Source organism: Saccostrea cucullata, unplaced genomic scaffold, assembly GCF_032062105.1.
Source record: "Saccostrea cucullata isolate Sc308-1 unplaced genomic scaffold, CSIRO_AGI_Scuc_v1 ctg6835, whole genome shotgun sequence".
In the NCBI taxonomy this organism is placed as follows: domain Eukaryota; kingdom Metazoa; phylum Mollusca; class Bivalvia; order Ostreida; family Ostreidae; genus Saccostrea; species Saccostrea cuccullata.
This window is the reverse complement of record NW_026934987.1, coordinates 37,545-58,165: the sequence shown is the minus strand read 5'-3', so window position 1 is coordinate 58,165 and position 20,621 is coordinate 37,545. Positions and strand designations below refer to the sequence as shown.

The window sequence follows — 20,621 nt, the reverse complement described above, 5'->3', positions numbered from 1 at the left end:
ATAAAGATGCTCTGAACTCTAACAAATAACTACCTGTATCTAATCTGCCGTTTGGGGTGCCTTTCTTCAGTGTAGATTCAAAAGATCTTCTCATCTCTGTTGTTTTTCTTGAGCAAATTCTTGGTGTTTTCTTCGCCATTTTGTCCTTCTTTCTTCTCTGAAAATCTAACCAATGAGAGAGAAGCATTCTGCCGCGATATGCCACCTAGTGATTCAAATTCTTTACGGAAAATTCAGTTTAGTTTTTGCATTTCTCTTTTGGCAATTTTTTTTTTTACGTTTTAAATGCAAATGTCCTTGTATATAATTATATTGCAACAGAATGAACAGTTTTGAATGATAAAATAAAATTGATCATGGAATCGAAGGGGATAAAAAGTGAATTTTAGACCTTTATTACATGATTATGGTAATTGTTGAAACGGACTCCGAATTAATGTCCTAATGTTTTCAAATAGAATGATTTAAAGTCACATGTACACATGTACTTCGATTATTGTAATGTTTAAAAAAAAAAAAAGAAAAGAAAAGAAAAAAGAAAATGGTATACAAGTCAACAAAGTTATGCTGATGGCATATTAACCACATATGTGCAACTCAAAAGCAAAACTGGGGTTATAAGAATTATTCATCAATTGTTGAAAATTTTCTACTCAGAAAATATCAACATGAATGTACAAGTCTATTAAGTGGGGAGATTTACCAATATTTCTCCCGAAGATCGATTATGTAGATGTAACATTCATTTTGTTTTTATAACATTGTCATGTAAAAAAATAATATATATATATATATATATATATATATATATAGGGGCCTATATGATCGTCAAACATGCCCCCCCCCCAAAAAAAAAAAAAAATATCTCAGTTTATTAATAGTAAATCTCCATACTTCTCAGTTTTAGATGATGAACCCAAAAAATATTGGTCACTCAATACAGAAGATACGGAAACTCTTAATTTTGCAGGCAAATTTATATAAATCACACCTCCCAACCTTATTAATATGCAGGGTCATGAACCCAAGGGAGCATTCATTGCATCAGATATTTTCTTTAAACAAGGAAAGACAACTCAAGATTTTCTTTAATGGTATAGTCAGTTTCTTTTATCAATTTATATACATTTAAATTGTGATAAATTGGGGGGGGGGGTATTGTGAGATATGTTTCATTAAGATCACTTCTGGTCAATTTTTATGAAGAATAAGTAAAACATTAAGACAGTGTATTTTCAGTATGAAATACTGCATAGGTATATGAATGTGTTCACTAAATTTCTGTTTAATAAATACAGGTAAATTGAGTTTCAAGTATACCTGATTTCACATAAGCTACATATCTGCAGCTACTAGCTATATATAGTACATGTAAATATTTCTGGAGGGTATCTATCTACATTATCATATTCAGTTATTAATTTTTTTCTGTTAACTAAATTCAACAAAAATAATGTAAACTGATATGCACACCATTTATATATCATGACTCATATTGAATAAAAGACAAAGTAAACAAACAGCATGCAATCATGTTTTTATTTACAAGAAATTTACTAAGCACTACATGTAGACAGACAATGGAATGTTCAACAACAAATAAGTTGTATATTGCAGACATATGTTATAATAAAGATTATGCTGTTTAAAAATGAAGTAAAAATTTATAAATCAATATTTAGATACCCTTCACAAGATCTCCAAATTTTGACTATTTTTAATAAACAAAATTAAGTGTACATGTACATTCTAAATATTTTTTTTCCTACTCAAAAAAATTAAAGTTCCATTTTTTAAAGATAATCAACCTTATAATAAAATTTATAGTTAAAATATTCAAGTGTTTCTTTCTTTACTGGTCTGGTTTAAAATACATGTGTAATTACAATATATAATTAATATAGTTTAACCATGCAATACAAGTGAGAGCTACATGTAGCTATAACCTCCCTTTTTTGCAAACATTTTCTGTACCGTGATTGAATTAAAAAAATCAGTGTTAAGTTATAAATCTTATCTTATCATTTTATAACCTATGAAGTCACCTGTATGACACAGTGGCAAAAGCATCTGCTCGAGAGTCATGAGTAAGGAGTTGATCCATAAATTGCTGGTTCGAAATCCCACAGTCGGACATAGATGAGACTGTAGATAAAGAGGTCCTGTGTTGCAGTAGGTGCTAGTACCAAAAAGATCCCTCATTGCTCATAATGCTCAATTAGCCATGTGTGCCAAATAAAGGACAAAATTTGCAGCTCTCCACCAACAAATTTTTGTATCCCCATATGAGTGAAAATTTCTCAAGAAGAATGTTAAACAACGTACAAATAAACAATAAACTATAGAGTCTTTGAATATGCAAATTCTTTTTTTCTGAGAAAGGGATCCTCAAATGATGTCTAGATATGGTTTATATGAGTAGAAAAGTACTGTATCATCCCAGCTAGTCTTCATGAATTCATTTGTTATATGGCCTGAAAAATATAAAATGTTAAATCATTAACATAAAAGTATATGATTGATATTTTTATAATTCATCAAAAATTAATTGAATCAATAAAATAAAGTCACACTTGTTATCTTGAAATGCTCATGGGACTGCTGAAAAAAAACTGAGATATGCAAGAGATTCAGGGTAAGATATATAGAAAAAATGTCGTTCAAGGGACTTTAAAATGACTTTGATATCTCAATGTGTTCAAAATATCACTCAGTGTCAACTGTCAAAGATATATACCAAAGTTCAACTCTAAACAGAGTATATAAATTCATATACATGTATGCCATTTCGGCTGCTAATTCAATCTATAATTCTTCATTAATAATCTGCATGAGAAAGAGATATGCGCAAAATGAGCAAATTAAATTAACAAAAGTAAATCATATATATGCTATTCCAAGTGTTTGCAAATCATTCATCCACTTTGTAATACTGTCATGAACATCAACATACCCTAGGTAGTCAAAGTTTTTTTGATTTTAAGATACTGTTGTTTAACTGTACTTATTTAGACTGCACTGTATTCACTTGTTTCCCAACAGTACACATTTTTCACATGATCTGAAATCCGTCATTACTATCATGATGAGAGTTATGCCCCTTTTTTATAACCCCAAAATATTGCTTTCTTTCTGAAAATTGTAGCTTTTTTGACCTTACATAGATATCAACTAAAGTATCCATAAAATAGGAATTTAAATTATGAAAACTTATATTATTTTAATCTCTACTCAACTTAAAAGCCAAGAAATAAACAAAATGATTTTCCAATATTTACATAGGATATTTACATCGAGATAAACATTCTTTTTCTAATTATGGCACCCATTACCCTTGATTCTGAGATTCTGTACTAGGATGTATTCATTCAAAAAATATGATGTATCGTGGCCCTGATAATCTTGAATGTTTCAGCCTTAAATATTCCAGAATAAAACTTTTATCCACACTGTGGACCCACCCTACCCTATAGCTATATGATCTGAACAAATCTAAATCTGCTCTTAACTATCTCAGAGTGACTAATAATGACCTGTCTACTCTTGAAAAGAATTAAGATTTAATTTTTTGTCTATGGATTACTATTGTTCTCTCTAATTTATTGCTGTACTCTATATACATCAATAACATATCATCACCAGTAATCAACATACCTTCTCTTTGGACTTGACATCCTTTCCTAGATTCTCGTGGTTGAAGCTTTCATCAGATAATTTGTTTTGTTACAGCTGAACTACAAATATGATTAATAAGTTAATACAATCCTCTACATTTAATTAATCCAAATAAAATACAAGCATTTGCAATAATGTGGAAAGAAAAATGAATGAAAAATACTGACAAATATCCATGCACTACATGCAAATCAGAAAAAATATGTAATGCAATCATTTACAATTTGCATAATATGCTGATTATGTATCAGCATAATTTTCAGTTCATTAAATTGTTTGCTGAAACAGACAACCAACTGTATTTATAAATTCTCTTTTAATGGATTTTCTTCTGCCTTTGAACTTACATGTACTATTATGCAGCATGATAATGTGAGAATTTTTTCACCCATTCTTTATTACCAGGCATTAAAGTATCTGCTGAAAATAGAACATAATGTGATTAAATCTTTTGAAAATTAAACAAAAACAAAAATCACTGATGCATGATTTTCAATTATATTGACCCTTTTATCAGCATCTCTCTTTCTCTAACTATATATAACTTTACACAGGATTCTTTTATACATTGATATACCTGTACATGTAGATATTGTAGTAATTAGGCATGCTTAGTATTTTTTATTTGTTTATTCCAATTAGCATGATCAGGATGATAATAATTAAATAATAATGTTGCATATTAAATATGTTATACCTGTGTAATTTTATCCTTACAGTTACATATACAATACTCACAACAGGCAAACCTTGAACTTGCACATCACTGTCTTCAGAGTATATCCATAATTCTGCAAGAAACATTTGATCATTGCACAATTACAAATGAATTGATTTGATTTTCTTTTTTAAAAGTTTATATTTGCTTTTTTTGTTTTATTCTAATGAAATTATAATTTTTGTGCATTTAATACAGTATCATCACTATCATGTGCATACATATTGAAGACCATTCTTAAATTCAATCAACAATGTCATTCTTCAAAAGAAAAGACATAAAATGTAAAGATCAGGGAAGCCCATATTTTAAAAGTGGAGAAAATAAAATAAATTTTCTTGTGTGTATAATTTATGTGGGATGGTGCATATCATTAAAAAACAAACAACAAAAAAGGACGGAATGTCTCAATAGCTGAGTGACAGGAGATAGTGATATTATGATGATCTGACCAGTAAAAAGCCTGAGTGAGCAGAAAAAGAAAACTATTTCTAGCCTGGGCCTACAATGATTTTAAATTTGTGCTTCATTATACATTTTCTAAATTCAATAATGTATTTGATGTTTGTTTATTTGACCTTATGGGGTCAATTGTGTTATTTTTGTCATACCTGGAGATTGCTGTTCAAAATGTACTCTGCAGCTGTACCTGCAATAGACAAACAAAAAAGAAAATTATTTTTTATTTAACACATTGAAATAATTAAACAATATGTAAAATAAATACATGTATTCTTACAAACAAAAATGCAAAACATCAATGTAAATTACTTTTAGCAATTATCTTTTCATTACACAGTTTGATGCATGCATGCATGTAATTTATTATACCCCTGATTGATAAGCGGGAGGGTATATTAAGTAATTGGTATGTCTGTCTGTCTGTTATGCTTTGATGTACCCATCTCTTATCCGCTAATTCCTCTAATACCACTGAGTGATATTTGATGACTTTCACAGAATCTTTATTACATATTGCAATCGTGCATCTTCCATTTTACTTTTTGATCAGCCACATATTTGGGGTTTCCCATAGCAAAACATGGACACAGTCATTATTTTCATATGAGCGGTGGGTATCATTTAGTGTCAGAGCTCATTGCTCACAGTACCTTTAGTTTTATAATATTTATATTATTTCAGTAGCTACTTTTAGATGGGCAATACTTTAAAAGGGAAAATAGTTGTACACATAGAAATATTCAAAATTTTCATAAACTGCATATGTGATTGATTGTATGTTGTTTAGAATGTCCCTCTCGAAAATTTTTCACTCATATGGAAACGCCACCACTTGCCGGTGGAGGGCTACAAATTTAAGGTGAGGGCCTTTGAGCAGGGAGGAATCATTTTTGTGCCAGCACCTACAGCGGTTTATATGGTCTCATCCAAGGACCAGTCTCCACGTCCCACAGTGGGATTTGAATAAGCGACATAAGGATTGACTCCTTACTTTCCGACTCTAGAGCAGACGCTCTAATCACTGCGCCACGTGGGTGACAATTTTCATACCTGATATATACACAAGTATGTGAGAATTTACTGCATTGACATCATGCATCTGATCAATCATAAATATATATCTATATGATATTAAATTAAAAGTAACATTCTTATTTTGATCAGTACAGGCTCTAGTGAAAACTTCATGATTGATATAAACAGCTGACACTTTTAAAACTGCAAACAAATGTAAACAAACCTTTAATCCTTTATCCAGGTACACATGTATATGTGTAGAGGAAATTCGGAAGAACTTCTTGTGCATACACACAAGTACGGATAGATTTAAATTTTAGTCTCTTGGTATTTGAAAAACACATATGGTTCTCACAAATTACTGGGTATTGATAAGTAAGAATAATGACTTTTATACGCGTAACTCTGCATATGCATGCATAGTAGACTACCTTACAAATACAGGAACGAACTATAGCACACCTGCATTTTCTCTTCAATTTTAGACTTGCTATTAACAGCATTTGACAAATATGCTCTAAAATATTTAGCCATTTTGTGCTAGAGGTAATCGAAAAAATAAATGAAATTCTACTTACAAGTGTTTTTGTTCACTAAATCAATGTATGTGGGTTAATCTTTACCATCACAACTACTCCCTTCCACGTGGAAACATCATGAACATGTTTACAAAATCGAGAGGTGATGTTTTGACACTTTCAAGTGCAATAGCACTTGACAGAATAAGAAACTGCAAACCTACTTTCACTTTTCAGGTAAAGAAACGTTTGTTTTTCAACTTTTTGCAATTTACAAATCTTATAAATCGAGATAACATAAAGTTTTACCTCTTTTTTCATGTTGAATTTCTCTCTCGATTTTCACCTGTAGCATGTTGGTCTCGCTGAATTCTCGCGAGGAAAGCCGTTCGGACGTTTACGGATTTTGTTGATATTTTATTACGTTTATCTCCGAATTCTTCCGATTTATGCTAATGAGGTTAGGAGGTGTGTGATATCATGTAATACAAGTGGTCATAGTCCTTTACACATGTCATATGTAAATTCTTCTTTATTCCTTTATATTACGGGATTATTAATTGCTTTTAATAATTGTTTTGCTGTTGATTGACTTATTTTTTCCTTATTATTGTAATAATCTCACACTTTTCTGTTTTGGACTCTAAATTAGAAATAAAACGTTGTTTTAATATAATGTACTTAGAAATAACCTATAGAAAAAAGTTATGAAATAAAATAGACTTAGTTTTCATTAGGTTACGTTTCATTGACCTCTAAATATTTTCAATATTTGAAGTTTACAATGGTGGCAATCAAGGAATACCATTAATTGTCGATTTCTTTTTGTGATAGCCGATTTTTTTTTTTGTGGAGAAATTGTAAAATAATATTAAAATTTTTGAAATTATAGTCTATTGAACTAGCTATAGCAAATATTCTCCTTACCAATATGTTAATTTTATTATATTAGATTGATAGATAAATATTTAAGAGGTTTGTCTTTTTTCTTTTAATCACCAACACATAAAATAAAAACTTCTTATGCTGAATATGAAACATTGTATGAAATATTTTACATAACACATTATACATATGACATGTTTGATTTTAGATGAAGTTTTATATATAGTGTGATTTTTTTTTAATTTTGAATGTTCAGAAACCTTGGTGTCATTAGAAAAGGCTAGTTGTGTATACCATGTACTGCGTGTATATATATTACGCCTGGTCACAGTCCATTGTTCCTCTAAGGTAGAAAAACCTCTCAATCCACATAGAATATACAAAAAATACACCAACACGGTAGCAGGTGTCTTCGCGACACGTGTCTCCCCACCTGTGGCACGTGAGGACAGGTACCCGCGAGTGGGGTTCAATGTAAAGAATTGAAAATTTGATCAACTTACAGACTACTTTAATTTTATTTTTAAAAAACTGAGTTCTATATCACATATTTAGCACATTATACATCTCAATACGAATATAATTGAACATATTACTAAAAATTTTACCGCGTTTTCAGTGATACTGCATTAATTAACATCACGAAAGCAAGATGTATGAAATAAAACAAAATTAAAAAAAAAAAGCCTACACATAATATACAATCTAATTAAAATTTTGAGATTTTCCATTCGCTCCCAGGTATTGTTTCACAAAAGCAGACTTTTTACATATAAGAGTTCCTCGTGTAAATAAACATTTGGGGAACAAATGGAAGATTAATTTTAATCAGATTGACATAAAATGCTGCAAATCCTGGGAACCATGACATCAAATTTTCAGGACATTTTTTAATGCTGTAAAACCGCGGCTTACGAATAAAATGTTTTTACGAAGACGGAAATAAAAATACATATATGTAGATATTAAATCAATGTTATTATAAAAATAACTAGTGCATGTAACTATTGAACTATATATATATGAATAGTAAAAAAGGCTTCCTAGTCAATATGTATTGTTAACAAATTGAAATTATTGAAATGATATTCATTAAGGAAAATATATATAGAAACATGTATAAAGAATATAAATGCAAACCTTTCTATCTCAGATTATGTTCATCTCGTAATTATCTGTATTTCATGCACCATGAAGACACACTAATTTTCTTTTTAAACAACTTTACATGAAACGTAATCGTAGTTTTGTGAAAATGATGTATGTTTTCAAAATAATCAATTCCCAAGGGGGGTATTGAGTTGAATGTAGAAAATCCTTGTGAGAGGAATCGATTTTGTTTAAAAATAATATTTTTGAATTCCGACACAATATGAAATAAACATTTTTTATACATTTAATATGAAGCAAAGATCTTGTATAATATGCTTATCATTGATATCAATATCGGTATGTGTAAGTTTACACAGAGCAGGCACATCTCAAAATCTGAATATGAACTATTAAATATCTTAAAAATAAAACCATTTTTTAAATGTGTAAATAAATATAAGGATGATATGAGTTGATTTTTCTACCCTTTTGAAAAAAAATTAAAGAGAAAAAGTTTCAATTCGGTTTCAGCATGCGGAAACCATATGGAATCGAAATCAATAGTAAAAAGATCATATGCATACGAGTTGATTTTTCTACCCTTTTGAAAAAAAAAATAGAAAAAGTTTCAGTACGGTTTCAGCATGCGGAAACCATATGGAATCGAAATTAATAGTTTCCGGAAACGGAAACCTACTGAAACTAAAACGTATCGTTAAATTGACGTTTCATAAAATTTTACATTGGTTTCCGTTTTGCGGAAACTATTAGGAAACAAACCTAATGGTTTCAGTATACGGAAACCCTACTGAAACTTGCTGAAACTATTATATAGTTTCCGCATTGCGGAAACCATACAGGAAACTTCAACGCCAAGTTTCAGCAAGGTTTCCGCATAGTTTCAGTTTTGCGGAAACTAGACTTTTCATCCAGTGATTATGAATAATGTGAGGTGTTTGGAGAATATGGTTAGAAACTATTAACTGAATAGATAGTACTTTTTTTAAATAAATTGTCTGTAAACAAAGTTTATGAGATTTCAAATGAAAAAAAAATCGGAGTACCCAGAATCAGGATTATACAAATTATATTGTTAGATGTTGTATAGTCTCTCAGTTAGGGCGAAAATGGTGCATCATAAAATCCTTCACACACCTTATACTTTTAACATTGATTCGTCTCTTCATGCATTTCTATTCTATGACGTAACATAATTTTTCTGTACGTTTTCTTTCTTGTGACGGAGTCTAAATGGACCTTTTTATATCATTTTTATGAAAGGTATTGAAGAAAAAATGCAATCATTATTTTTCTGTTTCGTTTAACCGCTCTCGAAGAACTAGGTTTAATTTTTTATACACAATCTACATCTGTTTCTTACCTCTACTCGTGGACTAAAGGAGCTTATGCAATATTAAAATGCCCATCATCCTTCCGTCTAGCTGTCTGTCCATCCGTCTGTTATGAAAAATATAGACATAAATAAATGATGGACTAACAATTAGTATGAAAAACGTCAGTCAGCATTTGACTCAATGATAAATTGTATCTGCTGACAAGGCCATTGTATCGACCATAGAACTTACAAAATGACTTTAAAGGAGACAGATGAAATTCTTGTTTCATCAACTTGTTTCTCAATAATTTACCTCGTTTTAGAAATTGTTTATACGTAGATCATGCTCTTGCGTATCGAATCAACTTGGAATATAAATCCTGTATGCAGTTGATGAAGGTATATTGCTGCATAAGTAAGGGAAATTGACTAATGAAAAGTTAAAGTCATCACGTTTATCATAGAGTTTGATTGTTAGATCACCATTAACGTCCTTTTCAAGTAAAATATCCAAATAAAACAAGTATCAGACATTTGTTATCTTTTATTTCAAGTTCACCGGGATATATCGTATCGACATAAAAATGTTTATTGACCATTTTTAATTGACAATACGTCGTCGATATACATTTAAATGTCGAGTTGAAGTACACAGCAAGTGTTTTCTTCTTTTCACGCATAAGATTTTGTACAAATTTCGCTTCATATGAATACAAAAATAGGTTGCTAGTAACGGGACGCAATTGGTACCCATGGGAATTCCTATAGATTGTTGGAATACCTGGCCTCCAAAAACGACATAGATATTGTCAATCAGAAACTCAAGCATCTTTATGATGTCAAATTCAGAGTACTTTACAATAAAAATGTTTTAAACAAAATAATTTTGCAAATGACCAATGACAAGGTAAGTAAAGCAGCTGCCAATGATTAAAAAAAGCCTTGACTTTACTTTATTGTGGGGAATTGTTGTGTGTATAAAGTTGAAAAGTCGTAAATTTTTAAGCTGTTGATTTTGGTAAAATCTTGTGATTTCAAATAGTCCAAAAATTCCTTGGAATGTTTAAGTATCCACATCTGATTTACATCACTTTCTTGTTTCTCCTTCACTACTGTTAATATCTTAGTGAGGGGTAAAGAAAGAGCCTTGGTTGAGCATTTACTGGAACCCGCTATGTATCTTTGTAATTATTCTTATGAAGTTTTGGAATCCAATATATATCTATGGTAGTTCAAACTCATTTTGATTGTTAAGGATATTAAAATTATTCAGAACTGACATATGATTTTGCAGTATTTACTCCTTAGTAAGGGAACTATGAGTATAAGTTAAATTACCACTTGCAGAATTAAATCCAAGTTTTTCTAAAATACAATTTATATAATGAGCCTTACAAACGAAGACAATGCTGTTACCTGCTTTGTCAGCGGAGACTAGTACGTATTGATCATGTAATCTACGAGTATCAAATTGTAAAAATTGTAAAAAAAATTATCACTTTTGGATTATTGAATACAGAAGAATAGATTGATTGATTGTAAATTGTTTAACGTCCCTCTTGAGAATTTTCCATTACATGTAATGGAGACATAACCGTATGCCAGTGAAGGGCTTTATATCTAGTAGGGATGGCAATCGATTGCAGAATTGCTAATCGGTTAACCGCAAAACGTTCCGACCGATTAACCGGTTAGTCGTATCAAGATATACATTTTGTCATTTTCTTTTCATACACACAAGATGGCTTAAAAGACGTTAGAAGTTACATTTTGTTTATTATTTTGATCGGGGAATATTATGTACATAAGAGTATATTTTATTTTGATTTTAATAGACAAGAAAAAATTAAGAATATCATGAATCTTGCTTGATAAATTAGACAAGGATAATTTTCCAACGCAGATGTTGAAGAAGTTAATTCAGCATTGTCACCATAATAAAACCATGTCTGAACACTTACTTTATTTAAAATTTACAACATTCTTTACAGTAATATAATTTAATAGATAACGGCAAAATATAGACATACTTTAATTAAAAGTGCTTAACGGTGATTGTTTTTAATATCATTAAAAAAACCACAGGACTATCTGGGTAACGGCTTGATGTTTTAAAAACATTGATTAACACTTGATGAATTGACCAATTACCCCTTCGGTCTCAGTCTGGAGAGCTATAATTACCTCCAAATATTTTGAATTATAAGATGTGTAAAAACACCGATTACAGATTTTCTAACCGATTAGCAACGTTCCGACCGATTAATCGATTAACCGGTTACAAATTGCCATCCCTAATATTTAGACATATGCTCGGCACTCAGGGCCTTTGAACAGTGAGGGTTCTTTATTGTGCCAACACCTACCATGACACGGGACCTACGTTTTTAAGGTCATATCCGAAAGACCAGAGACTTTCACTTCTAACGCTAAGCGCTTGGCGAAGGAACAGTAACTACCTATCTTTACGTTTTAGGGTTGCCACAGCGCCGCCAAAATAAATCGAACCCCGGCCCCCCGGATCAAGAAGCGAACGCTCTACTACTAGGCTACCTTTTCCGGTTTAAAAAGATATCGCCCATCAATCTTTTAATACGTGATTTTAACATAGGACCTTTTTTAAACAAGTGATCTAAGGTCCTCATTATTAACTAGATTTACGTCACCTGTAATAACGTGTCCAGCAGGACTATAGTTATAGGGTTAACAAGAACATGAACACGATGGAGATTATCTTTCTGATACTCATTAGCCAGGCCATGAAATGTTTTCTTGTAATTAAAAAAATTGAAGTAATAGTCGATGTAGGAAATACAAGGTGTAATCTTTAACTTGATATATGGTGGAATACAAGATTGGACCCTTTCGTGATTAAGAATATTACCAATATTAACCACGTCAACTCCTTTACTGGCATATTGAAGTTTAAGGAAAAGACGGATCGTGCTAGCCGCATTTTCTTCAGTGAAACGTGGGGGTTTAGAAAGCCTATGATTTGCAATACCCATAATCACAATTCTGAGTCATATTCTGGTGCTGAGGAATAAAGAAATGGGCTTTCCTTGTCCTTTTTATGACTATTTAAAAGTTTCAAAGGGACAGAGTAAAGTTTGGTGCGAATATGATGTAGACCTAACTGTTGATTTACCTAAGGTAGTATACATAACGAATAAAAAGAGACATCGTGTATTGAAGGTTTATTGTAAGGTCGATGCCCATGATTACGCTTATGTCTCCGTGTATGGTTAAAAAACCCAATCACATTTACATTATTTCACTGTGGACTGGAAAGAGTTCCAATATTATGGACATTCTCATTGAATCCATAGGGAAAGGCCGTACCTAATTTTCTAATCCAAAATTCTTCTCGATGTCTACGGAATGTGTACTCAGTGAAAGACTGTTTGTGTGGTGTTAAATCTTTTCGAGAATTCTTACTTTCATTGACAAAATAGAATAATCAGGTAAATAAAAATGTTTGCATAAAAGCTGCTGACCAACCTGATTTATTTGAAATCGATGACCTAATATTTCTTTATTAAGTGATCCCTTGGTTTCACCAACATAATCAAGTCCGCACAGATAACATTCTATTCTGTAAACAACATTAGAATTAAGATCTGCAGTTCATATTATCTCAAGTTTTGGTATAGAAGCTCTGTCCAGTAAGATTACTTGTGAAAGAAGTGTTTCTTGTCAAAATGGCATAGGTTTTGCATTTTTTTACAGAACATTTTGAAACAGAAGACATGGGATTGGAAAAGAAACCTTCCAATATATCTGTAATAGAAACCTGTTTTCAATTTTGTGTATGAGCTATTGGTTTTATTCTAAAATTGGAAATCTGAAGAGTGTACATGTGACATATGTTTAATATTCCTGAGAATTATCCGAGGGGCACCGAATGACCTCCTTGAGTCTGTAATCAATTTTTCAAAATGCTACTCCTCCTACAGTTTTGGTCTGAGTTCAATACAACCTGACAAACAAATACACGGGGCACACTTAATTACATAAGGTTTTTAATTTTGAGGACCTGTAATGCCATGGTTACCAAAATAGATATTTCACTTAAATATTTTAAAACTGCTACTCCTCCTACAGTTTTAGGTCTGATATCAATATAACGCTGCACACAAGAAGACTACACTTAGATTCATAATTCTGTTCTCTGTTCGATAAATGGTAATACCATAATTAGTAAAATAGATTTTCTTCAAATGATTGCAAAATGCTACTCCTCCTACACTTTCGCCTGATTTATATATAAATTGGCACTTAAGTAGACTAGACTAAATACATAATTAAGTGCATTATGTTTTGATTTTGATGAAAGTTGTTGCCATGATTACAAAAACAGAAACGTCTTGGAAATATTTTCAAAAATATTACTCCTCCTACAATTTTGATTTGATTTCGATATGAATTGTCACACAAGTAGAATATTATCTAAGAAACATTACTCTCTATATTGATTTTCGATTTCGATGAATGATGTTGCCATGGTTACTAAATATAGAAATTTCTCTAAAATATTTCTAAAGGCTACTGCTCCTACGGTTTTGGTCTGATTGCAATAGTCTTGCCAAGAAAAAGACTAAACCGATGATGTCATTTAAAAAATTATTGCTGTTGTAAAGTTTCAAGTACAAATGCTATTTTCTCTTCCTTCGTTATAAGTATAAACTAGTAGAGCTACAGTCTCGGCAGAGACTTCTTGTTTTTGCTATAGTATTAAACAACGTTGAAGCTAAAGAATTAAAGTAAAGATTCACAGAAAAATATTCTTAATACACATATTTCATTTTAATTTTTCAGAACGTTAGCTTCTCCTGCTCGCATTGCTCTCTCTCTTTCAATAATATTGAACCGTTCACGGTAGCCTAGTGGTAGAGCGTTCGCTTCGTGATCGGGAGGTCCGGGTTCGATTCTCGTTCCCGGTGCCGCGTCAAACCTAAGACGTAAAAATAGGTAGTGACTGTTCCTTCGCCAAGCGCTCGGCATCAGAAGTGAAAGTCACGGGTCTTTCGGATATGACCTTAAAAACGTAGGTCCCGTGTCACGGTAGGCGCTGGCACAATAAAGAACCCTCACTGCTCAAAGGCCCTGAGTGTCGAGTATAGGTCTAAATTTGAAGCCTTCACCGGCATACGGTGACGTCTCCATATGAGTGAAAAATTCTCAAGAGGGACGTTAAACAATATACAATCAATCAATCAATCAATCAATAATATTGCAAACTGTGCACCTAAAAAATCAGACTTATGGAAATTAAAAAGTAAAAAGAATGCTTTGGAAAATCAGAGATTTGATTTTCTAAGACTTCTCATATTTTTAAATTGACAGCTAAAATAGTACTCTTTTTTTCAATTTCTTGAAATGAAATAAACGTTTTGATTCCTATATAATGTGCTTTTTTTTTTTGCTTTCATTGCAGGTTCAGGTCCGGCATGGTAGTTGCTGGGGTATTCCACGATGTGTTTGTGCTGTAGCAGCAAGGTCTGGCCGCGACGTGTTTGTCCTAGACTTTTGCAGTGGGAGAGAGTTCATTAATTTCCCCATGTGTGAAGATAAATCGTTGCAAGTGTATAAAGACGGAGACTTTAAGTATAGGGTAATAGTTAATATGGTCAGGTGTATTTTTTATAATTTGAAGAAAACAGTCTCATTAAAAGTAAATAATTTAAGATTTCTTGTTGAACTTTCTTTTTATTTATTTTAAGGTAATTTTTCCCACTGGCACTTCGTTAAAAGTTTATATGTATAACTATAAGTACTGGCGCACGACTAGCACATTAATGTCATGGTATATTAATGTGGAAGTGTATCCAACAATATCGGATGAGCCCGCTACTAGTGGACTGTGTGGATATCTGGATGACATTCCAAAAAATGATTTAAGATGGAAGAATGGTTTTCAAGATGACCCATCACAATATAACTATTACAAACACCCGGATAATTTTTCTAAATCTTGGAGGTAAATATCTCTCTCTCTTTCTCTCTCTCTCTCTCTCTCTCTCTCTCTCTCTCTCTCTCTCTCTCTCTCTCTCTCTCTACTGAATAATGTATGCAAGATTAGTAATTTTGAAAAGAGAAATACGTTTTCAAATACTTTTTTTAAGATTGCCCAGTGGAAGCAGCGAGGATTTACTGCAACATGACGCATCTATTTATGACAATTTACAAGGAATGACAAACTATTCCTACAAACTGTGTTATTGCGATGAAGTTAAAGGACCTGTGTGCTCGTACCAACGGTATCAAAATTGCAAAACAGATAGCCGTGGAGTAAGGATGTCTTGCTCCTTACAAACGAGCAATCGAAGGAGACGGGATATCCGGATGCTTCAAGATGAAAAATATCCTGATTATGATGTAGTTTTACAGGTATTGATCTAAAAATATCCCATACACTTGTTCTTTTAAATAATGCATACCTATGATTTTTTTTTTATTTTCAGAGGTCAAAAAGACAGGCTTTCACATCACAGGAAGATGCTACAACACTCTGCACAAAAGCCTTTCAGGAATCCGCACATTATAAAGATTGTTTACAAAATGTCCCCAATTTTGGCAACGAGACTTTTATAAATTGCATCAATGATATAATGGTAAGTTTTTATATAAAGGAATATGACCGATTTAGAGGGATTTTTTCTTCTCTCATATAATTTGAAGAAAGTCCTGTAACATATCATTCTTGGAAATAAATTCTTTAAATGGCTCTAGTTTATAAGATATACCTTGTAGGGACTGAAGATCATAATAATGGGGAACAGAACGAAACCAGAAATAAATATTTTTAAAAAACTGAATACAAGATGAGGTTTTGTTGCGCAGACCTCAGGGAGATCTTTTGTTCGTTTTTTTTTTAATTTGATAAAATTTAGAAAGAAAGATATCAAATATCAAAGAAATGAGCGTTATATAATGTTAAATAAGGCAGTTTGATAGAATAGAAACAAACACGTCCTTTGGAACCTTTGCTATTAAATGTCATGCGAACATAAATAAAAATAATCAAACATGTAGGTTTCTTGTTGGTTCCAACTGACCTCATTCAACTATATAGATATAAGACTTATGAGTGACGCTAGTTATCCTTGACCATGTTTTGTATTTGCTTAAATGTCAGATAATCTCCTGTTTGACCCGAATTGCCATTATTAAATGACTTCTTATTATCTTCTCAGATTATACTTGTTTCTTTTAAATACTCTTTCTTCAAAGCTGCATAAACAATCTGTTATATGAGATTTCAAAAGTTCAATCTACTCATCATCCTATACTCATGTGTATGTTTTTAATGTTTTTACATTGAAACATAGTAATTAGAAGTATCATGTTATCTTAGATGACTGGAGATGAGAACCTTACCACTCTCCACGTTGAAACAGCTCTTGATCAGTGCAAAGAATATATCTATTACAATTCAACCTTACAGACAGATAAAAAGGAAATAGTAACAACAATATCAATGCTGTGTTCAAAAAATTGCAGCAACAGGGGATACTGCAACCAAGGTAATAATGGTTTGTTGGAGCGATATTTTAAATGTTGTATGTTTATGACACAGTAAGATTTCAATTGTTTCCAATTTGTTGGGTTCTATATTTATTTATTTGTATGTTTATTATTTTTTGGTTTAAAATTAAGTGTTCCGCCTTTACTTAATTTCATCTCTCACAAAAAAGGTAACTGTACATGCGATCCAGGATATGGCGGAAGTGATTGTTCCTTTGACATGTTTGCTCCTCCAACAATTACCCGCATTTCCGACTTTGGCCTTTGTGATAAGACAACAGAGTCTTGTGATAACGTTTTTATCTATGGAAGATATTTTGTGAAGAACTTGTTGTCATCCTGTTTTATCAGGAGATCAGAGGTAAAAATTCAAAAACATTTTGTATAAGATAAAATACCGCAATTTAGTCAATTTAGCGAATTGTCACTGAAGTATCTGGAAAGGTTACTCAATGGCAGGACTCTCTCATTCAGCCTCTTTCACTTAGCTTTCTGTCACCTTTCAGATATCTGAATCTCAGAGTTTCGCTGTGTGATATTCGTTTTTATACATTTAAGCGTTTGACACTGCATTGTATATACAGTGTGCGATATCCATAAATTTTTCAACATTTCAGTTTTATTCGATTGGACCAGAAGCAGCAGAGACACATTATCAAGTTTCACTACAGGAAATAACATTGTTTGAAGCGCTATGTACCCTGCAGTACCAGACTAATGAGTCATGGATAACGAAATTTGATTTCAATGTAACGAATGACGGCAAACAGTTTACTGACACGTTTACTGTACATGTGTATCAATCAGAATGTCAAGTCTTCCACAATCAATCAGGATTGATAACATTTTCCCTACAAGTATTTCATTTTGTATCTCTCGTTTCTGTTTGAAGAATCTTTTGATTATAAAATTTTTAACTGTAACAAGCGGGTAGAATTGAAATAAAATATTAATACTATTTTCCTTCTGTTATTTATTTCAGAAAAATTATTGTTTTATAAAAGGGTCCTGCATCAAGGAAAATACAATGAAAAGCAAAACATCGTGTCTTCAATGTGACCCTAAAACAGATGCCTTTGATTGGATTAATGGTATTGTTGTTAAGTTGTTTACTCAAAGAAAGTGTATTGATATTTTAAACTTCTGTGGGGTTTTAATTGAATGAAAATCTCCAGGAATCCCAAGAAATGCTACCTTCAATGAAATGGAAAAAAATGTCTTAAATCAAAAAAATAATTTCCAATTAAGAGGATACTTTCTTTAAACTAAAGCAAATCTAAATAAATTGGTTTCCTATGATTGAATAGTAAAAAAAATGCACAAGTATCTTTCATTCTTTACAGCATGTACAACTTCGACAATGCATACCACCGAAAATGCAGTGAATACTTCAAGTGACAACGACTTTTATGTGACTTCCTCAAAAGGATGGAAAACCGATAGCACAGATATATATACGTCTACAATGTTTCTGTCAACAGGTGCCATAACCCCAACAACAAGTTCCAAAGTATCGGATTCATCAGAAACTGCCAAACCTTATTCTACTTCCTCATTTTCTACAACTTTTCAACTTACATCAAGCAACCAAGAAACATACCCTCAAAGTCCAAGTTCTCCTTCAGTTACAAAAGATTCGAAAGATCAAACATATTCTGGAACTCCATTTCCAACAACAAACGCTGCTGTTCAAAGTTCATCTTCAGATACTAAACAAATTCCAACAGAGACACAACAAACTGATTCTGCAATCGAGAAAACTTCACCCAAATTACGTACTACTCTGGCGACAAATCAACAGAACCATGGAAAAAATAATAAAACTAGTAAAAAATTAACAAATCTTGAACTAGTTGGAATTGGCGTTGGATGTTTAGTTGCTTTAATATTAGTAGGCATTGTAAGCGTCGTATTGCAAAGGAAATTCACAAACACGTAGGTTATCATTTCAAAATATTTACAAGCAGTTACCATTCAATTTGTTTATGATATATTCATCGATATTTACATCATTAAATACCCTTTAACACATGCGAAACCTTGTCACTTCTCGGTAAAATAATCAGTAGAAGCAATATACATTTTTGTTCCTAGGGACACCAAAAGGTTTAATTGCTTGACCCAATTTAATTTTAACAGTTGTTGTATATAATAATTGTAACAAATAATTTTTTTTTAATTTTTTTAGTGTTATTGATAACTTTTTAAACCAAAACATAATGAAGTTCATTTCAATGTAAAGATTGGTTCATATCACATGTCCTCAGATGTATTATAAAGATAAATTAAAACATATATCAATACTTTCTTCTTCTTTTTTTCTTTTCTTTGTTCTCTAGATCTGTGAACCTTTTCTGAAGCTAAATATATATCTTTAAAAAATCTTTATATCATTATTATTGAAATACAAATTATTTTGTTTATTTCAGATATACTGCAGGCTCACTGAAATTCAATACAGCAGAAATCAATATATACCTAAATCAAAAAAACGGCCAAGAGGAAGCGTTGGAAACAGAATCAAGTTTGATTTCATTTTCGTCTCCAGACGATATTTACATCAGTCCACCCACTGCAACGTCACTTAGAAAGGAACCCGTTACTGCTGATATGGAAAATGTTTATAATTTGCAGCATTAATACAATTTTTTCTCCATGACTTGGAATTCATAAAAAAAATATTGCATACTGTACAAGAATCAAAATATTTGTTAAATTTCTAAACAATGGCTTTTTCTGTTATATATTCAAAGTATCCTTGTATGTATCCTTTTAACAGTTTCAAAATGACTTTCTTAAACTGACCATTGTTTTTCTAGAATTATACCTTTTTTTAGCTCACCTGAGCCAAAGGCTCAAGTGAGCTTTTCTGGTCAAAATTTGTCCGTCGTCTGTCGTTGTCGTCGTCGTTGTTGTCGTAAACTTTTCACATTTTCATCTTCTTCTCAAGAACCACTGGGCCAATTTCAACCAAACTTGCTACAAAGTATCCTGGGCTAAAGGGAATTCTAGTTTGTTCAAATGAAGGGCCACACCCTTTCCCAAGGGGAGAAAATCATGAATTAGAGAAATAATAATGGCATTTTAAAAACATCTTCTTCTCAAAAACCACTGGGCCAGGAAAAATGAAACTCATGTGGAATCATCCTCAGGTAGTGTAGATTCAAGTTTGTTCAAATCATGACCCCCGGGGCTAGGGTGGGGCCAAAATGGCCGATCAAAATTTTACATAGGAATATATAGGAAAAATCTTTAAAAATCTTCTTCTCAAGAACCACTGGGCCAGGAAAGATGAAACTCGTGTGAAATCATCCTCAGGTAGTATAGATTCAAGTTTGTTCAAATCATGACCCCCGGGGGTAGGGTGGGGCTAAAATGGCCGGTCAAATTT

At 31.9% G+C, this 20,621-nt stretch overlaps 1 protein-coding gene and 1 long non-coding RNA gene across 3 annotated transcripts; one reads left to right on the top strand and one right to left on the bottom strand.

The window, feature by feature from the left end:
* Window positions 1-1,520: 1,520 nt before the first annotated feature.
* Window positions 1,521-4,467, bottom strand: LOC134241685 (uncharacterized). 2 transcript variants are annotated; one of them, XR_009986710.1, is made up of 4 exons: window positions 4,414-4,467; window positions 4,023-4,092; window positions 3,655-3,734; window positions 1,521-2,474 (listed from the first exon to the last, which is right to left on the bottom strand). It is a non-coding gene; the product is annotated as an uncharacterized LOC134241685 (long non-coding RNA). The 2 variants fall into 2 exon arrangements; XR_009986709.1 differs by having other exon boundaries at window positions 4,023-4,095; window positions 4,414-4,461.
* A 6,128-nt stretch (window positions 4,468-10,595) lies between these two features.
* Window positions 10,596-17,766, top strand: LOC134241684 (von Willebrand factor D and EGF domain-containing protein-like). The gene is made up of 8 exons (XM_062723710.1): window positions 10,596-10,610; window positions 15,141-15,317; window positions 15,427-15,683; window positions 15,829-15,994; window positions 16,168-16,317; window positions 17,061-17,229; window positions 17,401-17,591; window positions 17,737-17,766. The coding sequence occupies exons 1-8, from the start codon at window positions 10,596-10,598 to the stop codon at window positions 17,764-17,766; spliced, it is 1,155 nt and encodes a 384-aa protein (XP_062579694.1).
* Window positions 17,767-20,621: the final 2,855 nt, after the last annotated feature.

Excerpts from the sequence above, each read along its gene's own strand:
- LOC134241684 (XM_062723710.1), top strand. Across the intron at positions 15,684-15,828 it reads AATTTTTCTAAATCTTGGAG|ATTGCCCAGTGGAAGCAGCG; the intron begins GTAAATATCTCT and ends ACTTTTTTTAAG. Across the intron at positions 17,230-17,400 it reads CAGGGGATACTGCAACCAAG|GTAACTGTACATGCGATCCA; the intron begins GTAATAATGGTT and ends CTCACAAAAAAG.